The sequence below is a fragment of the Tachyglossus aculeatus genome, chromosome 4 (genome assembly GCF_015852505.1).
Source record: "Tachyglossus aculeatus isolate mTacAcu1 chromosome 4, mTacAcu1.pri, whole genome shotgun sequence".
NCBI lineage: Eukaryota > Metazoa > Chordata > Mammalia > Monotremata > Tachyglossidae > Tachyglossus > Tachyglossus aculeatus.
The window spans coordinates 124,365,283-124,393,251 of NC_052069.1; the positions used below are offsets into that span (position 1 = coordinate 124,365,283).

At 49.2% G+C, this 27,969-nt stretch overlaps 1 protein-coding gene across 1 annotated transcript in view; it reads left to right on the forward strand.

Annotated features, from left to right (window-relative positions):
• The first annotated feature begins 18,357 nt into the window (after positions 1-18,357).
• The window catches only part of NIBAN2 (niban apoptosis regulator 2), a 68,951-nt gene continuing 59,339 nt past the window's right edge, over positions 18,358-27,969 (forward strand). The window contains exon 1 of the mRNA XM_038745321.1: positions 18,358-18,538. Coding sequence (XP_038601249.1) covers positions 18,484-18,538 — 55 coding nt within the window. The 5' untranslated portion in view covers positions 18,358-18,483. The remainder of the gene's footprint in view (positions 18,539-27,969) is intronic.

Below are 27,969 nucleotides of genomic sequence, written 5' to 3' on the forward strand. Positions count from 1 at the left end.
AGCTTCCCAGCGCTTAGAACAGTGCTGTGCACATAGTAAGTGCTTAATAAATGCCATCATTATTATTATTTCTCCACATTCTCCTGGATACCAGTTTTCCCAGCCCCATGTAACAATAATAATTATATTATTTGTTAAGCGATTACTATGTGCCAAACACTGCTCTAATGCTGGGGTAGATACAAGATGATCAGGTTGTTCTACACAAGGCTCACAGCCTTAGATTATCAACCCAAATCTTTCCCCCCTTCTAGACTATAGACCCGTTATGGGAAGGGATTGTCTCTCGATTGTTGTACTGTCCCTTCCAAGTACTTAGTACGAGAAGCAGCATGGCTCAGTGGAAAAGAGCCCGGGCTTTGGAGTCAGAGGTCATGGGTTCAAATCCCAGCTCCACCAATTGTCAGCTGTATGACTTTGGGCAGGTCACAACTTCTCTGTGCCTCAGTTCCCTCATCTGTAAAATGGGGATGAAGACTGTGAGCCTCCCATGGGACAGCCTAATCAACTAGTAACCTCCCCAGCGCTTAGAACAGGGCTTTGCACATAGTAAGTGCTTAAATAAATGCCATCATTATTACGGTGCTCTGTACACAGTAAGCACTCAAAGATGATTGAGTAAATGAATGGTATCAAAGCACACCCAAACTCAGTCATATTGGTGGAGTACTTAATGGGGGTAGAATTCTGTATTGAGCACTTGGGGGAATACAATATAACTCCCAACTGTAGCCCCCTCCCACCACTATTTCAATTACCCACACACTTAGGTCTCCCCTTCCCATCTTCAACCCCTTAAGACCAGGCCATTCTTTAACCCCCTCAGTCACCATAATAAAATAACCAAGTATCCAAACCTTAAGCACCCCCAAGAAGCAGCGTGGCTTAGTGGAGAAAGGACGGGCTTAGAAGTCAGACATCACTGGTTCTAATCCTGACTCTGCCACTTGTCAACTATGTGACTTTGGGCAAGTCACTTAACTTCTCTATGCTTCAGTTACCTCATCTGTAAAATGGGGATTAAAACTTTGAGTCTCACTTGTGACAACCTGACAACCTTGTATCTCCCCCAGTGCTTAGAACAGTGCTTGTCCCATAGTAAGTGCTTAACAGGTACCATCATCATTATTATGAAAAGTACAGGCTTGGGAGTAAGAGAACTTTGGTTCTAATCCCTGCTCCAACTCTGGTCTACTGTATGACCTTGGGCAAATTACTTAACCTCTCTGTGCCTCAGTTACCTGACCTGTAAAATGGCTATTAAAAATGAGTTCCAAAAGGTTCATCCTGATAACTTTGTATCTACCCCCGTGCTTAAAACAGGGCATGGCACATAGTAAGTACTTAACAAGTACTGTAATAATAATAATAATAATTATTATTTAATTATAATTATTATTTAATTATAATTATTATTATTAAGCAACCACATCAGCATCCAACTCATTTGTCAGTCATCCATATAAAACCAATTTCCCCCACAATGCATCCCATCACCAATGTAGATATCAATAAGCCCAACCTTAAGTTGCCCCTGCAAAGCACCAACCCAAATTACTACTGAGCCATCAAAACTAACCTATCTCCACAAAACTCCTCAGCACCACCAATTCAAAAGGCACCAACTAACATAGCTAAACCAAAGAGAAGCTAACCCAAGGCCCTGCTTACTAAACCTCCCAAGGAACATATTCCATCTCTTCTCCACAGACCTACACAAAACAGCAACCATGGGTCCTGTATGGGGAAAGGGAACATCCACCAGCCACTGGGGCTTTAAAGGGGCAGTGCCACTTGCCCCAATGACGGGCACCTAATGGAGAGATTGGGTTCCTGGGGGTGGGGCTGTACAGTCAAGGAAGGAAGAGGCAGAAGGAGATTAAGGAGAAGGGGATTTGCAGCTGCCCATCGTTAAAAGTATTTGGAAAAACATCCTTAATTATATACACCTGCAAACCATTCACATACTTCTTGAGGATCAGGTCTAATTCTCATCTAGTGCTTTTCCAGAGATTAGTACAGTGCTTTGCACCCAGGAGGATACTCAATAAATAAGAATCAATTAATTAATTAATTAGTGATGGCATTTGTTAAGCACTTACTATGTGCAGAGCACTGTTCTAAGCACTGGGGGTGGATACAAGGTGATCAGGTTGTCCCACATGGGGCTCACAGTCTTAATCCCCATTTTACAGATGAGGTAACTGAGGCTCAGAGAAGTTAAGTGACTTGCCCAAGGTCACACAGCAGACATGTAGCAGAGCCATGATTTGAACCCATGACCTCTGACTCCAAAGCCCATGCTCTTCTCCACTGAGCCACGCTGCTCCTCTAATAATGATAATAATGACATTTATTAAGCGCTTACTATGTGCAAAGCACTGTTCTAAGCGCTGGGGTGGTTACAAGGTGATCAGGTTGTCCCAAGGGGGCTCACAGTCTTAATCCCCATTTTCCAGATGAGGTACTGAGGCCCAGAGAAGTTAAATGACTTGCCCAAAGTCACACAGCTGACAAGGGGCAGAGCCGGGATTTGAACCCATGACCTCTGACTCCAAAGCCCGTGCTCTTTCCATTGAGCCATGCTGCTTCAATCAATCAATCAAGTAATGAATGAACTCAAGCTCTTCACTGAGGCCTCCCCAGTCTCCAAGCCCCACTGTCCCCCCCCATTTTGTCTCCTTTTTCTTTTTTGTTTCCTATTTAATGGTATTTGTTAAGTGCTTTCTCTGTGCCAGGCACTGTACTAAGCACTTGAAAAGTACAATTCAGTAACAAATAGAGATAATCCCAGCCCACAATGGGCTCTCAGTCTAGAAGCAGGGAGACAGACATCAAAACAAGTAAACAGGAATAATAATAATAATAATAATGGCATTTGTTAAGCACTTACTATGTGCAAAGCACTGTTCTAAGCGCTGGGGGATACAAGATCATCAGGCTGTCCCACATGGGGCTCACAGTCTTCATCCCCATTTTACAGATGAGGGAACTGAGGCATGGAGAAGTAAAGTGACTTGCCCAAAGTCACATGGCTGACAAGTGGCAGATCTGGCATTAGAACCCATAACCTCTGACTCCCAAGCCCGGGCTCTTTCCACTGAGAATTATAGATATATACACATCATTAATATAAATAAATAGAATTATAAATACATATATATACATAAGTACTGTAGGGCGGGGAGGGGGTAGAGCAAAGGGAGAGAGTTGGGGTGATGGGGAGGGGAGAAGGAGCAGAGGAAAAGGGGGGCTCAGTCTGGGAAGGCCTGTTGGAGGAGGTAAGTACGCTAGTTTGGCAGATTTGAGGAGGGAGGGCATTCCAGTCCAGAGGTAGGACGTGGGCCAGGGGTCGATGGCGGGACAGGAGAAAATGAGGCACAGTGAGAAGGTTAGCACCAGAGGAGTGGAGTGTGCAGGGTGGCATGTAGAAGGAGAAAAGGGAGGTGAGGTAAGAAGGGGCAAGGTGACAGAGATCTTTGAAGCCAATAGTGAGGAGTTTTTGTTTGATACGGAGGTTGATAGGCAACCACTGGAGATTTTTGTGGAGGGGGTGGGTGACATGCCCAGCACGTTTTTGTTGAAAGATAGTCCGGGGAGTGGACTGAAGTGTAGACTGAAGTGGGGAGAGATAAGAGGTTGGGAGATCAGAAAGAAGCCTGATGCAGTAATCCTCTCCGGACAGGATGAGTGTACTAAGGTGGTAGAAGTTTGGATGGAGAGGAAAGGGTGGATTTTGGTGATGTTGTGAAGGTGAGGCTGGCAGGTTTTGGTGATGGGTTGGTTGTGTGGGCTGAACGAGAGAGCAGAGTCAAGGATGACACCATGGTCACAGGCTTGTGAGACAGGAAGGATGGTAGTGCTGTCCACAGTGGTGGGAAAGTCAGGGAGAGGACAGGGCTTGGGAGAGAAGATAAGGAGCTCTGTCTTGGACATGTTGAGTTTTGGGTAGTGTGAGGACATCCAGGTGGAGATGTTCTGAAGGCAGGAGAAGATATGAGCCTGGAGGGAGGGAGAGAGAACAGGGGAGGAGATGTAGATTTGGGTATCATCTGTGCACAGATGATAGTTGAAGCTGTGGGAGCAAAAGAGTTCACCAAGGGAATGTGTGCAGATGAAGAATAGAAGGGGACCAAGAACTGACCCTTGAAGAACCCCTACAGTTAAGGGATGGGAGGGGGAGGAGGAGCCTGCCAAGGAGACTGAAATGAATGGCCAGAGAGATAAGAGTATCTTATGTTGGGTAGGGACTGTCTCTATATGTTACCAATTAGTACTTCCCAAGCGCTTAGTACAGTGCTCTGCACACAGTAAGCGCTCAATAAATACGATTGATTGATTGATTGATAAGAGGAGAACCAGGAGAGGACAGAGTCATTGAAGCCAAGGTTGGATAGTATGTTAAGGAGAAGGGGATGGTCGACAGTGTCAAAGGCAGCTGAGAAGTCAAGGAGGATTAGGATAGAGTAGGAGCCATTGGATTTGGCAAGAAGAAAGTCATTAGTGACCTTTGAGAGGGTGCTTTCAGTGGAGTGGCGGGGTCGGAAATCAGATTGGAGGGGATCCAGGAGAGAGTTGGAGGAGAGGAATTTGAGGCAGCAAGTGTAGATGAGTCGCTTCAGGTGTTTGGAAAGGAAGGGTAGGAGGGAGATGGGGTGATAACTAGAAGGGGCTGTGGGGTCAAGGGAGGGTTTTTTTAATCCCCATTTTACAGATGAGGTCACTGAGTCCCCGAGAAGTGAAGTGACTTGTCCAAGATCACGCAGGAGACAAGTGGTAGAGCTGGGATTAGAATCCAGGTCCTTCTGACTCCCCTGCTCATGCTGTATCTACTAAACCATGCTGCTTCTCTTCAGATATGGCTTGGGGCATTCTGGGAGGGTCCCAGGACAGTGAGGAGCCTGGGGGTGATCATGGCCAAGTCTGCTTTTGTGCAGCCACCTCCACACAAGATCCATAAAGATGTCGGAAAGCCCCGAGGTCATGCCCAACATAGGGGTGAGGGGACAGGAGCAGTGGCAGAGGCCTCAGGCTGAATGTCCTAGGGCAAACAAGGAGGCCTCAATATGGAAGTTTCTAAAATGAACAAGAGGAGAGTGAAATGGTGCAGGACCAAGGGAGGGCAACAAATACAAACTTTCCAGAGGTGCCAGGATAACTCAATACCTCTCTGCCCTACATACGGCCAACTTGGCCCAGCTTGGCCAGAACCTGATAGAGTGTGAGAAGGGTGACCAGGATGGGGCAGCTTCCAGATGAAGTGAGACTGAGTGAGACTGAAAAGGTTAGGACTCTTCAGTATGGAAAAGTACAGTTGAGAAGGGACAGGATTGACGTACATAGGGGAGCCCTTCTAGACTGTAAGCTCGTTGTGGGCCGGAAATGTGTCTGTTTATCATTGTATTGTACTCTACTCAGTGCTCTGCACACAGTATGCGCTCAATAAATACAACTGACTTACTGACTGACTGACCCACTGCAGCTTGAAGGTTATAGGTTCAGAGCAAATTGAAAGGGAACATGCCTTCACCCAGCTGAGTCGGGGAGTGTGAACAGATGGAATGTGTTCTCATAAGAAGTTGTGCAGCTGAAACTAGCGATAACTCCGAAAAGGGCTTGGCTAGATGAATGGGTGAAAGATTCATAATGGATTACTAGGAGGGAGGCTAAGGGTGTTGGCTGGCTCCTCAATCAATCAATCAATGGTATTGAGCATTTACTGTGTGCAGAGCAGTCTACAAAGCGCTTGATAGAGTACACTACAAAAGAATTGGTTGACATGTTCCCTGCCCATGAGGAGCTTACAGTCTAGAAAGGCTCAGCCCTAACAGTATGGATGTGTCCATGATGGAGACCCTTATGTCAAGCGCTGTGTGGCTACTGCTGGAAACAAGAAACACAGGAGATCCTGGGTCAAGCTGGGTGGGTAGCATGAGTCACTGAATAGTAAACATAATCCCAAACTCTCACAATAAAAAAAATTAGTTTCAACCTTCTTCTTCACCATTTTTGTCAGGGCTATTAAGAAATACAAAATGGAGCCAGACTACAGTTGTCATTTGCCCACAGACTCATTGATGATGACGTTGAAGGCAGAAAGGGGCCATATGGACTAGCAGGAAATAGTGGGCAGTTGGTAGATGCTTAGGATGAGACCACATGGTCAGAACAGCCAGAAAGGAAGGGGATTTGTACCAGGATAAACCCTCCACAGAGCTCCCACTTTAAACAGCGATGCTTCAGCTGTATTGTATTATACTCTCCCAAGCACTTAGTACAGGGCTCTGCACAAGTGCTCAGTAAATGCCACTGAATGATTGATTGATTGAGTTGTCTCTTGGTCTTGATTGCCTCTCCCTTTCCCTTCACATCTTCATCCCTCTCCTCCAGTTTACATCCCCACTTCCCAGGTCCTCCAAAGCACCAGAGCAGGAAAGACGATAGATTGAGAGGACTTCAAAAAGATACTTTCATTTTTTCAATGGTAGTTGTTAAGCACTACCAAGTGCCAGGCATTATACTAAGTGCTGGTGTAGATACCAGGTAATCAGGTTAGACACAGTCCCTGTCCCAAATGGGGCTTACAGCCTCTCCATTTTACAGATGAGGTAACCGAGTCCCAGAAAGGTTAAATGACTTGCCCAAGGTTACAAAGCAGACAAATGGCAGAGCCAGGATTAGAACTCAGGTTCTCTGACTCCCGGACCAGTGCTCTTTTGACTAGGCCACACTGCTTCGTCTCCAGCACCAATAGGGTGGAGGCTGTTGGAGCTGACTGCCAGAACCACAGGGGGTAGAAGAGCATGAGGGTGGGCTATTGATTTTGTAAATCTAACTGCAAAATGACTGCCCCGCCCATAACCTAACCCAGACTCCTCCAGTAGTGCTGGGGTCTTAATCACTGAGATCTATCTGGGGAAAGAGCAGAGGGGTTAGGAAGGCTAGTGTGCTTCATTTGGAAATGACTCTGAGTCACTAGCATGTGAATGTCAAACCAGTGACCACAAGCCTCCCTACAGGAAGCCAGGCAGTTTGTCTTTGAAAAATAATTCTGGGAGCAGAAGACTTTCCTAATCAGCTAAGGATGCTGTCAGTAACCAGATTACCAGAGACCTGAGTGCTAGAAGAGTAGTAATAAAGCACAAATCCGGGAGACTAGTAAAACAGCAGGGGAACAAGAGAAACTGGACAAGAGATGGAACTCCACCAAATAAGGGCTTCCTGATCTTTAACATGCATTGACACTGGCTGTCAACTGTGCCTCCTTCTCATCAATCAATTAATGGTATTTAGTAAATATTTACAGTGTGTAGAGTACTGAACTAAGTGCTTGAGTGTACATTACAACAGGATTATCTGACAGGGTCCCTGCCCACAATGAGCTTAGAGTCATATCTCTCACCTCTGTTCCTTTGCTTACACCCTCCCCTCTGCCTAGAAAATCCTTCCCCCCACATCTGGCAGACCACTTCTCTCCCCATATTCAAAGCCCTTCTGAATCAATCAATCAGCCAACCAAGTGTATTTATTGAGTGCACAGCATTGTTCTGAGCGTTATGACAGAGTTGATAGACACAGTCACTTCCCACAAGGAGCTTACGATCTAGAATCTGAAATCACGTCTCCTCCAGGAGGCCTTCCCTGATTAATCTCTCATCTCCCCACCGCATTTAAGAATAATAATATTAACAATAATAATGGCATTTATTTAGCACTTATTATGTGCAAAGTACTGTTCTAAGCGCTGGGGAGGTTACAAGGTAATCAGGTTGTCCCAGGGGGGGCTCATAGTCTTAATCCCCATTTTACAGATGGGGTAACTGGGGCCCAGAGAAGTTAAGTGATCTGCCCAAAGTCATACAGCTGACAATTGGCAGAGCCGAGATTTGAACCCATGACCTCTGACTCCAAAGCCCGGGCTCTTTCCACTGAGCCAAGCTGCTTCTCTTGGCTCTCTTTCTCCCTCCACTGCCACCTCAGCATCACCTAAACGCTTGGGCACTCCTCCACCTCAGACACTTTGCATTTATGTGCATACTGTTATATCCTATTCTTTCCTGCTACCCATTTTAGAGCCTGTCTTCCCCACCAGGCTGTAAATTCCTTGAGGGCAGTGATTGTGTCCACCAACTCCATTGTCCTCTTCAAGGCACTCTAAGCAGGGCTCTGATCAGAGCTAATGCTCAGTATATACTATCGATTGTTTGTGGGCAAACCCTAGTCTCGGTTCTGTTTATTTGTTTTAAAAAAGACTCTGCCTCATAGGAGCTTAGAATCTAGTCAGCAGAAACTGTGACAGAGCAAGGAGAATTACACAACTTGTTCCAGTGTATTCCATGTACTTGTTGTGTATTCCACGTACTTTTGTTGTGCTTTGTTTTGAGGGGGGATTCTGATCCGGGGAGAGTGGGGTTGGGGTTTGGGATACATATGGGTAAGGGGAGTGGCAGACAGTGACTACTCAGTGCCCCTGCCTTCTTTCTCCACTCCTCCAGCCCCTCTGCTCTGCTCTAGGGGTGGGTGGGGCAGGCCACTGAGACAAACCCGACCATCAGCCTGGTGTAGCCACTTCCTGCTTGAGGAGAAGCCAGTGACTCAGGGCTGTAGGTGGCAATTCCCTTACAGGGAAGGGAGGGGAACTTAGGAGAAGGAGGGGAGAAAGGGAAAGGTGCTAGTACAGATAGCAACTCCCACCCCTCCCAGAATGGAAAACAGTTGTTTTCCCTGCTTCAGCATCTAGAAGTTCCCAAGCTAGTGTCTAGGCCATCCCCAGAAAGAGAAGGAGGAGTACTTATTGAGCACCCACTTGGGGCAGTTCACAGTGCTAGGAGCTTGGGAAGGACAGAATAACAAAGTAACCCATTCCCTACCCACAAGGCACAAACCCACACTTAGACTTAGCTCTCCCACTTATTCATTCATTCATTCATTCAATCATATTTATTGAGCGCTTACTGTGTGCAGAGCACTGTACTAAGCATTTGGGGAGTACAAGTTGGCAACATATAGAGACGGTCCCTACCCAACAGTGGGCTCACAGTCTAGAAGGGGGAGACAGAGAACAAAACAAAATAACAAAATAAAATAAATAGAATGAACATGTACAAATAAAATAAATAGAGTAATAAATACGTACAAACATATATACATATATACAGGTGCTGTGGGGAGGGGAAGGAGGTAAGGCGGGGGGGATGGGGAGGGGGAAGAGGGGGAGAGAAAGGAGGGGGCTCAGTCTGGGAAGGCCTCCTGGAGGAAGTGAGCTCTCAGTAGGGCCTTGAAGGAAGGAAGAGAGCTAGCTTGGCGGATGGGCAGAGGGAGGGCATTACAGGCCGGGGGATGACATGGGCTGGGGGTCGATGGCGGGACAGGTGAGGATGAGGCACGGTGAGGAGATGAGCGGCAGAGGAGTGGAGGGTGCGGGCTGGGCTGTAGAAGGAGAGAAGGGAGGTGAGGTAGGAGGGGGCGAGGTGATGGAGAGCCTTGAAGCCGAGGGTGAGGAGTTTTTGCCTGATGTGTAGGTTGATTGGTAGCCACTGGAGATTTTTGAGGAGGGGAGTAACATGCCCAGAGCATTTCTGGACAAAGACGATCTGGGCAGCGGCATGAAGTATGAATTGAAGTGGGAAGAGACAGGAGGATGGGAGATCGGAGAGGAGGCTGATACAGTAATCCAGACGGGATAGGATGAGAGCTTGAACGAGCAGGGTAGTGGTTTGGATGGATAGGAAAGGGCGGATCTTGGCAATGTTGCGGAGGTGAGACCGGCAGGTTTTGGTGATGGCTTGGATGTGAAGGGTGAATGAGAGAGCGGAGTCAAGGATGACACCAAGGTTGCAGGCTTGTGAGACGGGAAGGATGGTAGTGCCGTCAACAGTGATGGAAAAGTCAGGGAGAGGGCAGGGTTTGGGAGGGAAGACAAGGAGTTCAGTCTTGGACATGTTGAGTTTTAGGTGGCGGGCAGACAACCAGATGGAGATGTCCTGAAGGCAGGAGGAGACGCGAGCCTGGAGGGAGGGAGAGAGAGCAGGGGCAGAGATGTAGATTTGGGTGTCATCAGCGTAGAGATGATAGTTGAAACCATGGGAGCCAATGAGGTCACCAAGGGAGTGAGACTTACTTACTAGACTGTAAACCCCATATGGGACAAAGACTGTGTCTAACCTGATTATCTTTTATCTACCCCAGTGCTTAGTACAGTGTTTGGCACATAGAAAACACTTAAATACTATAATTTTCATGATGATGATGATGATGATGATGATTGTCCCCTCTATTGGGGGGAGGCAAACTTAAAAATATTTGCAATAGAGAGGTCTCTCCTCTAGACTGTAAGCTCGTTGTGGGCAGGAAACAAGTCTGCCAGCTCTGTTGTACCGTACTCTTTCAAGTGCTTAGTACAGTACTCTGTACATAGTAAGCGCTCAATAAATATTATTGGTGATGATGATGATGATGATGATGATGGTAAAAATAAGTAGACTAAGAAGCCACTTAGATCTGAGTGCTAAGGAGGGTGAAAACAAGTTCATAAGTGCTAGATCTGGGTGATCGCTTAGGGTTGTGTTAATGGAAAGAGGCCAAACTGACTTGTACCTGCTACCTTATCGCTAAGCAGATCTCCCCAGGCCACTCTGATTCAACTGTCTTCCCCCACAGGGGGACTTGGAGAGGAAAAACAAAGGAGGAAATGTCTGGAGCATCTTTTCTTACTCACCTGGTACCCACTGTTTCTGTTTTGGGAGAGCAGGCAGGATGCTATGTCTTTAGCTGAGCTCCATGTTGTCTTCGGGATTGAGTAGGGGAACCCTGCTGCCAGAACTGGGGAGGACAGTAAGAAGAAGGAAGCGGGGACATGCTGGGAACCAAGAGTTTGGCTGGACTAAAGATTTCAGCAGAATGAGGAAGAGCTGAGTCCAGGAGATGGGCAGCAGGAAGCAGCTGCAGGATTCAATAAAAATCCAGATTGGAGGGCTGCAGTTTGCTGAGAAATGTTAAGTTTGAGCCCATGGTTTCTCTGGTGGGTTGTGCCATACTGTTCCCTGACAAAGGAAAGTGGGGTGGTAGAGAGGGACTTGTGGGGAATACAAGCCCTTCTTTCTTCACTGCTCTGATTTGCACTATCAAATACTGCCCTATAAATAATGTTGGTGATTGGGTCTACGGTAGTCAAAGGCCTGGATCAATTGGGCTAAAGGGGAGGCTGACTTAGATCCTTCTACTCTCAGGGGCCCTGAGAAATAATAATAAATAATAATTGTGATTTTTTAAGCACTTACTCTGTGCCAAGCACAATACTAAGTGTTGGGGGTGCAGATAATCAGGTTGGACACAGTTCTTAACCCACACAAGGGTCACAGCCTAAGTAAAAGGGAAAACAGGTATTGAATTCACATTTTAGAGATAAGGAAATTAAGGCACAGAGAAGTGAAGTGGCTTGCCCAAGGTCAGACAGCCTGCAAGTGGCAGAGTCAGGATTAGAACCCAGGTCCTTTGACTAGGCCTTACTGCCTCCCAAATAATTAGTCAAGGGGACTCATCATAGCCATCCCAAACACAATAACATATACCCCCCCACACACGCACACACATGCACACATGTACACATACACATACCCCTCTCCCCGCTGAGATGACTGTTGAGTAAAAGTAGTTCCAACAACACTGAGGAAGGAGTCCAGGAAGGGTAGCAGGAACTCAAAGACAGGAGAAGGGCAGAATTTGGCTCTGGAACAATTATAATACTATTTGTTAAGTAGGAAGGAAAACTGGTATTAAATCCCCATTGTGTAGGTGAGGGGAATGGGCACAGAGAAGTGAAGTGATTTGCCCCAGGTCACACAGCAGGCAAATGGAAGAGACATGATTAGAACACAGGTCCTTTGACTCCCAAGCTCAGGCTCATTCCACTAGGCCACACTACTTCCAAACTGCTTGGAAGTCTAGAAGTGAACAGTCATCAGGCAACAGTGGAATGTGCCTTTCCACAGGTTTGGCAGAGCTGGATGAATCAATGTTTGTAAAGTGCTCCAAGTTCCTGAGATGAAAGGTGGACGATAAGTGAGAACAAGTGCTTATTCTGGGGCTGTTTTCTCAGCTGGCTCCACCAGAGCTGGGCAAATCACTAGACCTCTGGGCTTCTCTTTCCACATCTGTAAAATGGGGATAATATCCCCAGCCTCTCCCTATCTCTCAGGGATTTTGAAAAACAGGGCAGGGCCGGACAGGGCTGGCAGTTGCCGTAGATTAAATGTCCCAGTGGGGCTACTGACCAGAGATGGAGGTCTGTAAAATACATGCGAAGAGACAAGTGTGAAGCAGGCAGTAGAGGAAGGCTGAGAAATACAGCTCTCCTTTTAATACTTAAGGATTTGGAATATTTAGGCAGGGCCCAATAGGCCCCGATATTAATTCCAGGCAGTCTCTCCTGCCGCTAAGCTTGCTGTGGGCAGGGAACGTGTCTACCAACTCTGTGGTATTGAACTCTCTCAAGCACTTGGTAAAGTGCTCTGCCCACAGTAAGCACTCAATAAATACCATTGTTGATATAACACTAGGGAGTAGAGTGAGGAGGTCTGGGAGCAGAAACTCTATTGTTTCAACGTCATTCTCTTAGCTGTTTTCAAGTTGTTCTTTGTTACAGCAAATTCTAAACAAGCAGAACCTGAGACAGGCATGGTCCCACCCCATGAGAACCAGACCACTGGTTTTTATTCTGTGATCAATCGATTACTTGATTAATTGGGAGTCCAGTGGGCCAGTTCAGCCCTGTGACTCCATGTTTTCCCTCCTGAGAAGATGAATTAGCTCCCATGAATGATTCTGAGAATCATGAGTTTCTGGGAAAAAAAGCATCTTCTGCCCTCATTTATTCTTCTCCCTTCTGTGTCCCTCTTGTACTTGTATTTACACACTTTATTCACTCCATCTTCAGACCCACAGCACTTATGTACATAGCCATAATTTATTTATTCATTCATTCTCTTTTTCAGTCATATTTCCTGAGCGCTTACTGTGAACAAAATTTATGTCTGTCCCCCCTCTAATAATAATAATAGTATTTGTTAAGTGCTTACTATGTGCCAAGTACTGTTCTAAGCACTGGGGTAGATACAGGGTAATCAGGTTGTCCCATGGGGGCTTACAGTCTTAATCCCCCTTTTATAGATGAGGTAACTGAGGCACAGAGAAGTTAAGTGATTTGCCCAAAGTCACACAGCTGATGAGTGGCAGAGCTGGGATTAGAACCTATGATCTCTGACTCCCAAGCCCGTGCTCCTTCCACTAAGCCATGCTGCTTCTCCAGACTATAAGCTCGTTGTGGGCAGGGAACGTGTCTACCAACTCTGTTATGCTGTATCCTCCCAAGCTCTTAGTACAGCATCTTACCTCCTTCCCTTCCCCAGAGCACCTGTATATACGTATATATGTTTGTACATATTTATTACTCTATTTCTTTATTTATTTTACTTGTACATATCTATTCTATGTATTTTATTTTGTTAGTATGTTTGGTTTTGTTCTCTGTCTCCCCCTTCTAGACTGTGAGCCCACAGTTGGGTAAGGACTGTCTCTGTATGTTGCCAGCTTGTACTTCCCAAGGGCTTAGTACAGTGCTCTGCACACAGTAAGCGTTCAATAAATACGATTCATTGATTGATTGATTGATGAATGATTGATTATGGTGAGGTAAGTCAAGATTCAGCAGACAGCAAGGAGGAGAAGCAGGAATTTAGGAAAAGGGTGGCAAAGAAGAGTACTCCAAGAATTAGGAATCCCAAAAATAATTGGGTCCCAAGACAGGAGATTGTTGTTCCTTGGGGATACAGATCATGTATTTTGATTTCTGATATACTTTCCGAAATGCTTAGTGTAGTTCTTTGCACACAGAAAGTGCTTAAAAATGGGGATTTATTGATTTGTTGTGAAAGGGTAGAGGAGGAAGGTATCTCCTTTTGTACTAGGGGAGATGGGAATTTCCCAAGGGAACAATCAGGTAAGGGATGATGGGATTGGGAGGGAAAGGGTACCTGAACCGGAGAGTAGCTGTCCCATTAAAATAAATCTGTTAATCAGTGAAAAGCAGTGAGGCCTAGTGGATAGAGAATGGGTCTGGGAGTCAGATACCAGTCTAATCCCAGCTCCGCTACTTGTCTGCTGTGTGACCTTGGGCAAGTCATTTCACTTCCTCTGTGTCTTAGTGACCTCATCTGTAAAATGGGGATTAAGACTATGAGTCCCGCGTGGGACAGGGACTGTATTGAACCTGATTAGCTTGTATGTACCCCGGCTCTAGGTACAATGCCTGGTACATAGTAAGTACTTTAACAAATACCATAAAAAAGGGACTAAGCACTTGGAGAGTACAATATAACAGAGTTGGTAGACCTGATCCCTGCCCACAATGAGTTTACGTTAAAAGGGAGAAGGCCCAGGACATGAAGAGCCTCCCTGGGGGAGATCAGGAGGCCTGCACTGGGGCTAGGGTGGACCATTCCCTGATTTCATAACACACACAAATTTTCACACAGCTTGTTCCCTGTCTGGTACAGTTTCAGCACCCGAGCTTTTATGTCAGGTATTTTTCTTTGCAGCCCTCAGCCTCCCTCACCCATGCCTCCCGCTGCAAAATTCCAAGATTTGGAAAGGCACCTGTGACATCATCTTCCATGGAGTGTCCAGGATAATGCACGTGACATCGCAGGTGTCTCCTTGTCCAGAATAATCGAGGACCATCAGTCATACTTTGGCCAGGGCACGGTACTCTACAGGAGAAAGGAAGGGAGAAGGGAAGTGTACCCTCTGAGATCAAGTCCACAGGCCTTACATGAGGCCTGAGGGCATCTCCAGTATGGCCTAGTGGCAAGAGCACATGGCTGGGAGTCAGAGGACCTGGATTCTAATCCAGCCCTACTGCTTGCTTGCTGTGTGCCCATGGGCAACTCACTTAACTTCTCTGAACCTCCATTTCCTCACCTGCAAAATGGGGATTCTGCATCTGTTCTCCCTCCTGCTTCAACTGTGAGCCCTGTGGGGCAGAGGGACAGTGTCCCACCTGATCATCTTGTATCTACCCCAGTTTATTACAGTGCTTGGCACATAGAAAGCACTTAATACCACAGCTACTATTATCAATCCCAGAGTCCACCCCAAGTTCACAGAGGGAGGATACGTGTCCCCCGGTGGGGACCAATTCCCCAATCTTTGGTTGTGTTTGCAGCCCATGAAAGCTGCCGTTTCCGGGGAGGACCAGGCCCTTTGACGGGGGTCCCCTTTCTTTCTTCTTCATGAGAGTCCTCTGACCTTTCCAACTCAACCTTTTCCACATGCTCAGTCCTTTGGAATAATGAAAGGTTTTTTATTGGGTTTTTTCCTTTTTCAATTCTCTGCTGATGTGCAGTTGCTTGGAATGTGACCACCCATGGAGAATGACTTGATTTTTTGGTATGTGGAAGGCTACTTTCTAGAGGCAGCTGGTTTGGTCCTGGGGAGTGAGGGAGACTGAGGGGAGAAACTCAGGGGGACAAGTCTCATCGCCTTGCCCTGCTAGGGGGGGGCTATCTCTGGGGAAGCCCCTGAAGCAGGTCTATGAAGATTGCCAACTGAACCTTGACTCTAAGATCTCTTTCCTTCTAAGGTGGAGGAGAGACCACTCACAGAAGCAGAAGCAGTGTGATCTAGTGGGAAGAGCACGGGCCAGGGCTCTAGCCCCCCGAATCTGCCACTTGCCTGCTGCATTACTTTGGGCAAGTCACTTAACTACTCTGGGTCTCAGTTACCTCATCTGTACAATGAGAATTAAATACCTGTTGTTCTTCCTATTAGACTGTGAACTCCATGTTGGAACGGGACTGCACTCAGCTTACTTATCTTGAATCAACCCCAGCACTTAGGACAGTGCTTGGCACACAGTAAGCACTTAACAAAACCACTTTTATTATTGTTACCTGCCACTGCATCACCTGCTCAGGTGTTCCAGGTTCAGCCACACCCAGAAAACAGCTCTGGAAAGGCCCAGCTCAACAGGGAGAACAGCATTCTGCCTCTTATGAGGCAGGAAGTTGGCATCAACTTTTCAGGTCCAGGACTGCCAAAAACGAGCTCCTCCTTGTTAACTCTTTTGGATTAGATTTGCCCCAAGTGGGACAGGGTCTCAGATGTTAAGCTGAGCCCTCAATAGCTTCTGAATGTAACTGTTACTTTTCACTTCTCTGACAAATCAGGCTCTTTACCCATCACAACGCATGCTATGGTAAAGGTGAGTTAGATCAAAAGGGCTTGAGAAAAACAAGCTTGGAGTCCTAAGAAGAGGGGGCTGGTGTTCACAAGTCTTGACTTTTCTTCCACTAACATTGGGCCACTTCCCCATCCCCTTCTCCCTCCCACATTCCAACGCCCTTTCTTGGATGGAATCCAAGATCGAATCAGCTAGATTATAAGATCCTTCAGACCACATTTCTTTACTCTACTGTACTCCCCTAAGCACTTAGTATAGACCTCTACATCCAATATGCGATCAACAAATACTACTGATTGATTGAACAACTGTGTCTCCACATGCCTCCTTCTCAATCGCTGCTCCTCTGCTGCCCAGATGTGGGACGAGGAGGGTTAGTACCAATCAGCAACTAGACCCGCAAACTGATGGGGCCACATATGAGAATCACCCTAGACCCGCAAACTGATGGGGCCACATATGAGAATCACCCTTATAAGCGTGGTGAAAAGGTGCCACTCCCCCCGTGGTCCTCACACAAACCAACCCTTCAGGCGCCTCTTGCACTTATGTATTTATTTATGCCCATCCTCAGCACTTAAGTAAATATGTATATATGAGTGAACATTCAATTTCATTTATGCTGATTCCACTGCTTGTGAATATTTCTGTGTCTCCCCCAACAGAGTGCCTGCTCCTTGTGGGTGTAAAATATGCCCTGAGCTTCAGTCATGCTTCCCACCCACAGAGCACAGCACATCTCATTCAGTAGGTGCTCAATAGATAGCATTAACTATACTGCTACTACTATACTATACTATATATACTATACTAATACTGCTACTATTGCAGAGCCATAGGCGTACTGGGAGATGTAGACTGTAAGGTTCTTGTGAGCAGAGAATGTGTCTGTTATATTGTTGTGTTGTACTCCCCCAAGCGCTTAGTACAGTGCTCTGCACACAATAAGTGATCAATAAAAATGATTGATTGATTAATGTAGACCTAGCACCTGGACTAATAGAGAGGAGAACCAGCAACCCCAAAGGCTGGTTGGTCACTAACAGGCCCTGAAAGCTGTGGGCTGGGGGTCTGCCCAGCTGAAAACATGCAATTTCAGAAGTTTCCAGTGCTGAGGTCTCAGGCCTGGAGAAACCAGGAGTTCGGCTGGGTCTGACCCAGCTGAGGGCCGGTCCCCAAAGCCTCGGTCCCCAAACTGTCCCTTCAACTTCCTTGAACCCAATCCCAGATTTGCCCTCCTTGAGCCTCTGTTTGGCCTCCCCTGAATCAGGGTGAATAAAGTCTAAACTCCAGCAAAGGCAGCAGGTTTCTGTGGGGCACTCTCCCTACCCTGCCCCTCTCCACAAATCTGGGTTTTGCAAGGAACACCTTGGGACCAAGGTAGGACAACGGCCAGATCCCAGAACAGGGAGAGGCCTGGCCGGCGGAGGAGGTGTTGTCATACCTACTGGAGAAATTTTAAAAATAAATATATACAGTATACAAAAGGCCAACAAAGAGCCGCTTGTGTTGATGGCACGGGGGCTGTGCCAGTGACGGCAGACTTCCAGGTTCATGCTGGCAGACTCCCCGGGCTGATATGGGGTTGAGGGGTGGGAGGGAGGAAGGATGAACACAGGCGATCCTCCCCACCCCCAATCCCATGTCCTATTTACGGGCTCATCTCTCCTCATTTCAAATGCACGGCCCGGCTGGATCCCGGCCTGCCCAGCCCTGTTGGGCACGTGAGATCAGGTGGGTTTGTAGGGGGAGAAGCGCTAAGCAGGACCTCAGTAACGGATTGGGTCTCCCCCAGCTGGGCAAGGGGGTGGGGGCTGAAGGAAGAATGGGGGACCCTGAGACAACATCTTCAACCGGAGCAGCTCCCAAATCGCCCGGCCTGCCAGGCCCTCTCTTACTCGCCGAGAGAAAGGGCAGCAGGGCGAGGCGGGGAGGGGGAAGGGGGCGTCCTGGAGGGAAGGGGCGGGGAGGGGGAGGGACCTGGTCGTGTCTCGGAGGGGAAGGGGCGTGCCGGGGGCGTGTCTCGGCTGGCCTGGGCGCGCCCGGGGGACTCAGTCGCCCTCCTCCGAGGCCCTCGGGGTGAGAAGGCAGCGGCGGCGGAGGCGGTGGGGTGCCCAGGACGTCAGCTCCGAGGCCCGGGCTCGGGGGCAGCGCGCACCGCCCAGCCCCGCTCCGGCCCGGCCGGAGGAGGCTACCGTGCGCCCCGCCCGTCCCGGGGGGTCCGGCTCCCCCGTGTCCGCTCCGCCATGGGGGACGCGCTGTCCACGCACCTGGACGAGGGCCGGCGCCAGCACATCGCAGGTGAGCGGGGCCCTGGGCCGGCCGCGCATCCTCCCTCCTCTGCAGGGCGAGCCCCAGTGGGCAGCACGGAGCCCACCACATCCCACCCCACCCCTGCCTGCGGCTTGGGCTTGGGGAGGGCACGGGCACCAACAGGCCCGAGCCCGATGTAAGCGCCCTCCGAGCCCTTCCTTTCTGATCTCCGGACGTGGATCTTTGATTTGCGGCGGCTGGTTTGCGGTTGGAAAAGCAGCCCGATTCTCGACCCGACTGCGGAGTCGACTTTCCCCTTCGCCCGCTGGAAGGGAGGGCTCCCTAGTAATAATCAATCAATCAATCAATCGTATTTATTGAGCGCTTACTATGTGCAGAGCACTGTACTATGCGCTTGGGAAGTACAAATTGGCAACACATAGAGACAGTCCCTACCCAACAGTGGGCTCACAGTCTAAAAGGGGGAGTAATACTAATAGTAGTCTTTGTTAAGCGCTTACTATGTGCCAAGCACTGTTCCAAGCACTGGGGAAGATAGGGGATAATCAGGTTGTCCCACGTGGGGCTCATAATTTTAATCCCCATTTCCCCAGATGAGGTAACCGAGGCACAGAGAAGTTAAACGGTTTGCCCAAGGTCACACGGCAGTCAAGTGGCGGAGCCAGATCAGAACCCACGTCCTCTGACTCCCAAGCCCGTGCTCTTGCCATTAAGCCACACTTCCTCGCTTTCGCCCGAGGACCCCACCCTGTCTGAACATGCATCTCCCACGACGGCCCTCGGTGGCTCTCCTCCCTCTTCCCCTCTCCCACAACGCCCTCCGAGCCCCCTCCTTCCTCCTTTTCTCTCTTTCCCCCCCGCACCAAACTTTCCCCTCTCCGGCCGCTCGGAATGCAACTTTAGTCTGTTACTTGCTTTGGGGTTTCTATTCTTGTGAGCGTGTGTGAAAGAGGGAAAGATCCAGCTCGCATCGGAACCGCCTGGAGGGCAGGGAGGGAGCTTGCCTCACCCTGCCCAACCCCACTCACGGCCTCTTCACAAGCGCCTATGTAGGGAAGGGGATCTTTTGCAGGCCTGCTGCTTCTCGAGGGACAGGCTGATTCCTGCCTTGTGCATTGCCCTTAAAAGTGGATGCTTTGGGGGGCTGGGTTGGGGAGATCAATCAATCGTATTTATCGAGTGCTTACTGTATGCTGAGCACTGTATACTGTGTGCAGAGCAACTGCTTAGGCGAGTACACTATAGCAGAGTAGGTAGACACGGTTCTTGCCCCCTATGGGTTTACAGTCTACATGAGAAGACCTCAAAAAACTGAGGCCAGGTGGTAGATTTCCTCATCCCCTCCTCTCTCCACCCCCTCGAGGCTTTAAGGCAGCCCAGGGCAGGGTGGGCCTGGGAACAGGGCTGTTGGAAGAGTGGAACTACCCAGAGGTGTTGGGGTACTAAACATTCCATGCCGGGCCTTGTTGGGACTGTGAGAAGCCCCTCCTCTACTTACCCACCCCGGGAGAAATCCAATATCCTGGGCACAACTTGCCACATCCAGCTAAAGTTGGTAAACCCCAAAGCTGGAAGAGCTCTGTGGTGGTGTTCGCCACCAAGATGGCCAATTTGGGGAGTCTGTCCTCTAACTACAGATTGCCCCACCTCTTCTCCTCCCCACCCTGCCCAAGTCAGGGAGGCCGTTGGAATCCTGCTTTATTCAGAATCTTTCCCCCTCTTCTGACTCCAGGTCAACTAGGAGGCCAACTATTTCTCTGTTTCTCCCTCCTCCCCCGCCCCCCTTTTTCTCCTCTTGACATTAAGGGCCTGTGGGGCACTGTTCTTCAAGTGCTTCTCTGCTATTAATAACATGCTTTCAAATAACTTAAATTCCTGGTCCCAGCCAGACCTGGGGGGAGATTCTGAAGGGGTTGTAGAGGGTCCTTGGGCAAGCTGAACTGTTAGAAATGCATCTTGAGTAGAGAAGGGGGTACAGTTTGGCCCTGGAACTCTGCTATTGACCCCTGGTTTTCCTGAACTCTACCCTGCCGAGGAGCTGTGGACACAGCAAACCAGTGATTGACAATTAAGATCCCGGGCCACTCATTGCTACTCTGCCACTCAGCAGAACCCCGGCATCGACCAATAGCCGGTCCCTTCTGATCCTCACAAACCATCCTTTTGAACATCCCTTGCCATATTGTCCCAGCATAAGCTTGCGTGTGGTGTTGTGTAGTTTGGCTTTTACAATGAATTTGGCCCACACGTGTGATTAAGCAGGTGGAAGCCAATTGCAAGTCCTAGCAAAGGTCAGCAGCTTTCAAACTGATATTAATGTTCTGTTTATTTAGAACCTTTCATCTGCTGGATTTCAAAGTACTCCTGCAAGTGCGGGCTTGCTCACCCATCACCAGCACCTCGCCTAGTGTTTACAGAACCAGGGCTGGATGAGGCTTCCAAATGGGCATTCCTCACTCCCTCTCAAGCCCATCAACCAACTGATGCACCCTAAACTCCAAGTTGATATTGTATGTGTGTATGTTGTCCCTCTATAATGCAAACCCCTTAAGGGCAGGAGGTAGGAGGTGTACACGTTCTTTTCTGCTGTACAGTAGTATTTGTGTATGTTGTCCCTCTATAATGCAAACCCCTTAAGGGCAGGAGGTAGGAGGTGGTACATGTTCTTTTCCGCTGTACAGTAGTATTTTCTGGTAGCTTTCTGGAGTTCAAGACTTTCACCCAGGATCTAGAGATACACCATGGAAAGGGCAGAATGTGACTATGGCATCTGTGAGTGTGTGAAACAGAGACCAGTGCCCTCAGCATCTAGTGGAGCAGTTGGGTTGGTACACAGTGGCTTTGCCACCTGAGGTCTTTCTGTCCCAGGGGGTCAGGTAAATCTTGCAATTCATTGGAGCCTTTCTGTGCCAAGCAACCTAAATGCAGACTAAGTTCAGAGTGAGGTGGCTGGTGGATGTGCCGGGTCTTCTGGGAAAAAGGAAGAGGTCTTAGCCCCCTGGAAGCTCCGGAGGTGTGCCCGGGCACAGAAATCTGTATGCCCAGAGGGTCTGCTAAACTGCAAATCCAAAGGGAAACCAAACCTGAGCATATTCAGTACACCCCTTGAGAAACAGCATGGCCTAGTGGATAGAGTGTGGCCTTGGGAGTCAGAAGGAACTGGGTTCTTGTCCTGGCTCTGCCACTTGTCTTGGGCAAGTCACTTCACTTCTCTGTGCCTCAGTTACCTTATCTGTAAAATGGGGATTAAGAGCGTGAGCCCACTGTGGGACAGGGACTGTGTCCAACCTGATGATCTTGTGTCTACCCCAGCTCCTTTGAGAAGTTTCTGGCACGTAGTAAGCGATTAACAAATACCATAAAAAAAAAATAGGTGACACATTCCTTGGTCTAGTCTTTACAGAGCCCTACCACTGAAATATGGGAATGAAGCAACCTCTGCTGCCTTGGAAAGGTGCCTTTAGAGAAGCAGCTATGTCTAGTGGAAAGGAGCATGGGCCTTGAAGTCAGGGCCTGGGTTCTCATTCTGGCTCCACCACTTGTTTGCTTTGGTATTGAATAGACCTATTGAATAGATATGGCAAGTCACTTAGCTGTAAAATGGTGATTCAATACCTATTCTCCCTCCTACTCAGACTGTGAGCCCCATGTGGGATAGGGAGTGTGCCCTACCTGACTACCTTGCATCTACCCCAGCTCTTAGTACAGTGTTTGGCACATAATAAGCATTTAACAAATGTTGTTATTATATAATATAACAATAATAAAGGTGGGAAAGAGAACTAGCCCCGTTGCAGTGAGTGGCCTCCGGTTGTTTGTGGTCCGTGGGATTGTGGGCTGGTTGTTACAGGTTATCTATCCCCAATCCAACCGTCGTGCTGGAAGGAAGGTCAACTCAACATTATGTGGGGCACGTGGTACCCTCTGAGGCCCCTTCAGCTTTGACATGTGGAATGAAGGGGTCCTAGAAGTTCTCAGAGGAAAACTCCCACTGTCTGAGATGGATGGATGACCTGGAGAGAATGCAGGGGTGGGTTAGTGGGGGGCAGAAGGGAGTGGGGGGGCCCCTGGCCTCTCCAGATGACTTCAAAAATTCCCCTTTGTGGTGGAGCTTCCTATTTGGGTCCAAAGCAGGGTCTGATGATGGAGGTGGGTCTGGGACTACAGTCAAATTGTCTGGGCAGCCACTCTGGCCTCTCAAAAGTTGGAGCAGCCCTGAGAACAGGGCAGAGATTTGTCCCAACACTGCCATTTCTCTCCAGGGTTCGGTACGGGCCAAGTGTCCTTTTCGGGAGAGGGTGGGGCCTTGAGGCCCTAAAGCCCCAGCTCCTTTCTGGCCCTGGTACTTGGGAAGAGAAGGACTTGGAGGCCACATCTACCCTTGTTCAGATGCCTACTCGGTAGACTGAAACTGGGAGGTCAAATTGGAGGTCAAATGAGTGAGGCACTGGTAACAGAAATACTTTAGGCCAGTGGAGCGAGGGCAGAGACTCTCATGCCTCCAAATCACTTGGATTGCACAAATATATCCCTGCTCACTCTGCTTATTCATGTCTGAAACTTACCAACAATCTCCCTTTGACCGCTGCTGTTCGCCTTTGACACTGCCCCTTCCCCCTCTGGCGTCATCCCCTCATGAGTCATTTCTGTTCGGGTCACCCCCCGGCCTCATCCCGTGGTTTCAGACATTCCTAAGCTGGGTTTTTAGACTGTCTCTTTCCCCTTGTCCCTTCCACTCCCTCCCTGCAGGAGGAGGGGCTCCTGCAGACCATCCAGCCCAATGAGCAGAGAAGAATCATGGGAAAGCCCGTTATGTTAAATCCCTCTGGGCCCTGCCAATCCTTCGTGCAGCCCTCCTGGACATGGAGATGGTGGTGGCAGGTTGGCCCACCTGCATGACTCCGCCTCCATCAGCATTGCCGGGGGGCGTGTGCCGGAGGTTCTGGGGTTGGAGCTCAGGATTTGGGACACACATACACACCTTAATAGTGGATGTAATATACAAAAATCCACTTGCTGGGCTATACCGAGCCTTGCCTTTTCTGAAAAGAGGACCGCGAGATGACAGGTCTCCTGGTTTCTCTAACCTGTCCAGAAAATGTGGATGGACTGTGTATGTGCAGAGGGCATTGGTGAGTAATGGGGTGCTGCACAGAAAAGGGGAAAGAGTCAGCCAGTGATTAGGAAGTGCCCCGAGCCTCCTCCCTCCCCATATCGAAACTGCGGGTGCCTTCTCTCCACACTCCACCCCACCGCAACTAGCAAGTACTGCAAGGCTGACCTGTTGGGCAGGGGGCAGTGAAGCGGACAGGAGCCCAGGCAAACATGGAAATAGTCTTCCTTGCTTGAAGGAGGTAGAAAAATTTGAAACCCACAACAAACTATTTTTTATTATGGTGTCCAGTGTGTTTGTCTCCACCCAGTGTGCCACTGGGCGATGCCAAGTGGGCAGCTAGATGGTTTATGCAAATTGCCTTTTACCTCTTTAGAGTGCCTAGCAGGGCTGGGTCAATACAGTAACCCTGAGCTGCTGTTCACAGGAGCCCACCAAGCCCCCTCCCCCCACACCCGGCACACTCTCCTCCCCACACTTCATGCTGCTGTGCTGGGCTAAAAATAGCCCTGGTTATCCTGGGAAAGGAAGTGAGCTGCTCACATGGAGGTGGGGGCATAGGGTGGCCGTGTACGTGTGTGTGTGCACATGTGTGTGTGCACATATGTATGCAAGAGAGGGAGCCAACTTGGGTGAGCGATCTGGCCCATTGAAGCCCAAGCCGGCCGCCGCCACCCTCTGGACTGGGATCCATCCTGGTCTTGCCCCAGCCTCGGTGCTAAAACTCTAAGCAGGTTTTACTTAATATATGGGCTCTGCCACCAGGAGCTTCCTCTGGATTTTGGCACTCACTTCTCCCAACTGGTCCGCAGGCAATCGGCCTAAAAACCAGCTCTGACCACTGTGTGGGGAGTCCTGCATCCAGCCTTTCCCTTCTGTGGCTTCAGGTCTGGGTTCTTATTTTGCCCCAAGCCTAAAGTACTCACAGTGGCTGGTGGGGAAGGGCAGTCACCAGGGAGCAATCCTGTTCCATCCCCTGACAGTGACTGTGCCCATTGTCTCAGGGATGTTTATGGGGCTGGATAATAGCAGTATTTGTTAAGTGCTTACTTTGTGCTAAGCACAGGGGCAGGTGCAATACAGTCAGATGGGACACAGTCTCTATCCCACATGTGGCTCATAGTCTAAGCAGGAAGCAGAACTGATAATTTAATCCCTATTTTCCAGGTGAGGAAACTGAGGCACAGAGAATTTATTTGCCCACAGTCACCCAGTAGGCAGGTGACGAAGCTGATATTAAAACTTGGCTCCCTGATGCCCAGACCTGTGCTCTTTCCACGAGGTCATGCTACTTCCCAAATGGTGGAGTGGGTGCCAGGGCTGGGGTGGATGTTTGTGGATCTGCTCCTGCCCTCCCTACCCCTGCTGGGACCAGCACCCTCTGCTGAAAGATTAGGCAGCTCGGCTCCTAGGTCCCAACCTGTCTGTGCATCCTTTCCTCCACATCGGCCATCACTTTTCCTTTGGGTTTCAACCACCCACAGAAGCAGCGTAGCTCAGTGGAAAGAGCATGGGCTTGAGAGACAGAGGTCATGGGTTCTAATCCCGGCTCTGCCACTTGTCAGCTGTGTGACTTTGGGCAAGTCACTTAACTTCTCTGGGCCTCAGTTACCTCATTTGTAAAATGGGGATTAAAACTGTGAACCCCACGTGGGACAACCTGATCACCTTGTATCCCCCCTCAGCACATAGAACAGTGCTTTGCACATAGTAAGCGCTTAACAAATGCCATCATTATTATTATTAGATCCTGTGAGTGGGTGTTCCATGTGTAGTGGGAGGAGTAGGAGGAGGAGAAAAGGATGTCTGAAGGATTCAAGCAGGCTTGGCCAGGATCAGGCCCGAGCTTGTTAGGGGGCAATCACATGTCCGGAATAGAATGAGGATGCCACAGCTCAGTCTTCCCTGGTGAGGGAGTCTGGGAGGGCACCAAAGAGTTAATGCTCCCTGGAGAAGCACCCCACCTTCCAGGTTGAGTGATCAGCCAATAAGAGCTTACCCCTGGGGCCAGTTAGGCTTAATTGGCTGAGTGGTTGTCTCTGTCTCTTCAGAGTCTCTTCAGAACCAGGTGGAGCTTATATCCTACTAAACAGGTTCGGCTGTCCCCAGCTCCATTGTAGCCATGCTGGGCAGGGGCAGGTAAGCTCTCTTGGCATCAGTCCTGTGGCAGACACCGTCTTTCTTGGGGCCGGTCACTTACAGTGCTCGGTTTGACTGGGCTTGGAGAGTGGGAGTGCTGACCGCTGCCGTTGTCCCTGAACTACTGTTCTGGAAGGGTCTATGGGGAAGGCAGAGCATCTGCAGAAATGAGTCCAGGGGTGTCTCTGATCCCCAGATGAAGCCTCAAATAACTTGTGCTTGTAACACAAGTTCACAAAGCAGCCCCCCGGCTGAGTTCTCCTTGTGGAATCAAGAGAAACTTTGTCCCTGCCCCCAAAGGCATCGGCCTTGGGAGGAGGCAGAGCTGGCGCTGGCGGCAGCATGCACGGACTGGGTGGGTCCCACATGCACAGGGAGGTGTCTGGTCGGATGCTGAAAAATAGTCGCTTTCTGGGGTTGCTGTTTTTCTTTTCTTCCATATTTAGGATTGGTGGCGGGATAGGAGGAAGGAGCAGAGACGTGGGGAGGGTGGGGCTGGTGGGAGACTAGGTGTATTGAAGTTGTTTGTGCTCGGAGAACATTTTCTTCATCACTTTAAAAAAGGTACTTTCCCCTGTGGCTTTCCCCTCTTGCGTGGTGAGGACTCTCCTGGGATGGGAGGAGGAGGATGGGGTTTCTAGCCTGTTTTTGGCTGTCAAAGGAGTTTCAAGTCCCTTTGCCCCACTGGGAGTCCAGCACAGATTGCCAGCTGAGCAGTGCCTTGGGCAGGATTTAAGGGACTACGAGTCCCCTAGTAGTAGTAGTAGTAGTAGTAGTAATAATAATAATAATTATGGTATGTAAGTGCTTAATATGTGCCAGGCCTGTTCTAAGCGCTGAGGTAGATATAAGATAATCAGGTTGGACACAGTCCCTATCCAACACAGGGCTCACAGTCTTAATCCCCATTTTACAGATGAGGGAACTAAGACACAGAGAAGTGAAGTGACTTACCCAAGGTCATGCAGAAGACATGTGGCAGAGCTGGGATTAGAACCCATGACCTGACTCCTAGACCTGTGCTTTATCCACTAGGCCATGCAGCTTCCCCCAGTAGTAAGTACCTACTGTCCGCAGTGCAATGTACTAGGCACTGGGAAGAAAAAACAGGTGGGAATTAGACAAAGTTGCTTGCCTTCAAGCAACTCACAGTTTCAGACTAAGGGGGAGCTCGGGGTAGGCACATAAGAATAGATGAAGAAATATAGGCAGCAAGTACTAGGTTTATTATAAGAGCATTATGGCTGGAGGAACAGTTTCAGGCTCCTTAAGGCTGAGTTCAACAGTTCTCCACTGCAACCTCAGCTTTCCCAATGATCTAAACATTTGAGAAGGCCTCATGCTGCCATAGGCTCTCTTCCCCATTCTCCTTCCAGGCCAGAATGGGAGCTGATGCGATTCCTGGTGGCAAGGGGTTGGGGGACCTCTCTGCCCCCCCCCAGGGTGCGGTCTAGTGTTAAGGGATTGGTTGGGGGCTCAGTACCCTTGCACCAAGGGGAGGCCTGAATCCTGGTTGCAATTAGTGTTTCCAGGTTGACCAGTCCCCTTTTGGCAGCTTCCCGGGGTGGGGCCCACCTTGTGGCTCTGCTGCTGATGCCAGTCCCACCACAGGCTCCCACCCGGAGCCAAGGGGAAGGTGGGGAGGGAAGCCTAAACATTAAGGATTTTAGGAAGTTTGTCTTGCTTGTCTGGCACTTCTGGGTGAGGTGTAAGATCATGGGCGACACTTCTATTCCCCAGTTCAGGCCAGGGTGGGGCAGGAATTTGGGAGTTCTGGCATAAAAATAAGTGCCAGCCCATGGGCCTGAGGCCTTGTGAGATACGGACAGGGAGGGCCAACGAGAACAAGAGTAGGTGCCGCCTTTTTGTCGTCTTCCAGTGTCTTCCTTTGGGGTTTCTTGAGAATCTGTGTGTTGAGGGGTGTGCGCGAAGAGTGGTCAGAAGAGGAGACTAGGAGTGTTGTTACAGGTGTGCCGACCAGATGTAGAAGGTGGGATTGCCCAGTGGGAGAGGGTGGGGGCCAGTGCAGGGTGGGATGGTAAACTTTACAAGACCAAATTTGTGTTGAGGCAGTTGCTTTTGAGTGTCTCCAAGGTGATGTGGTTGTCCCCACATAGTTCATGTCTAAAAGGCGGCAGAAGTTCCTCATCTTCTGGAGCAGAGCCAGATGTGGGGTGAGGGGGGGAGTGTCTGGCGGGCCTGTGCC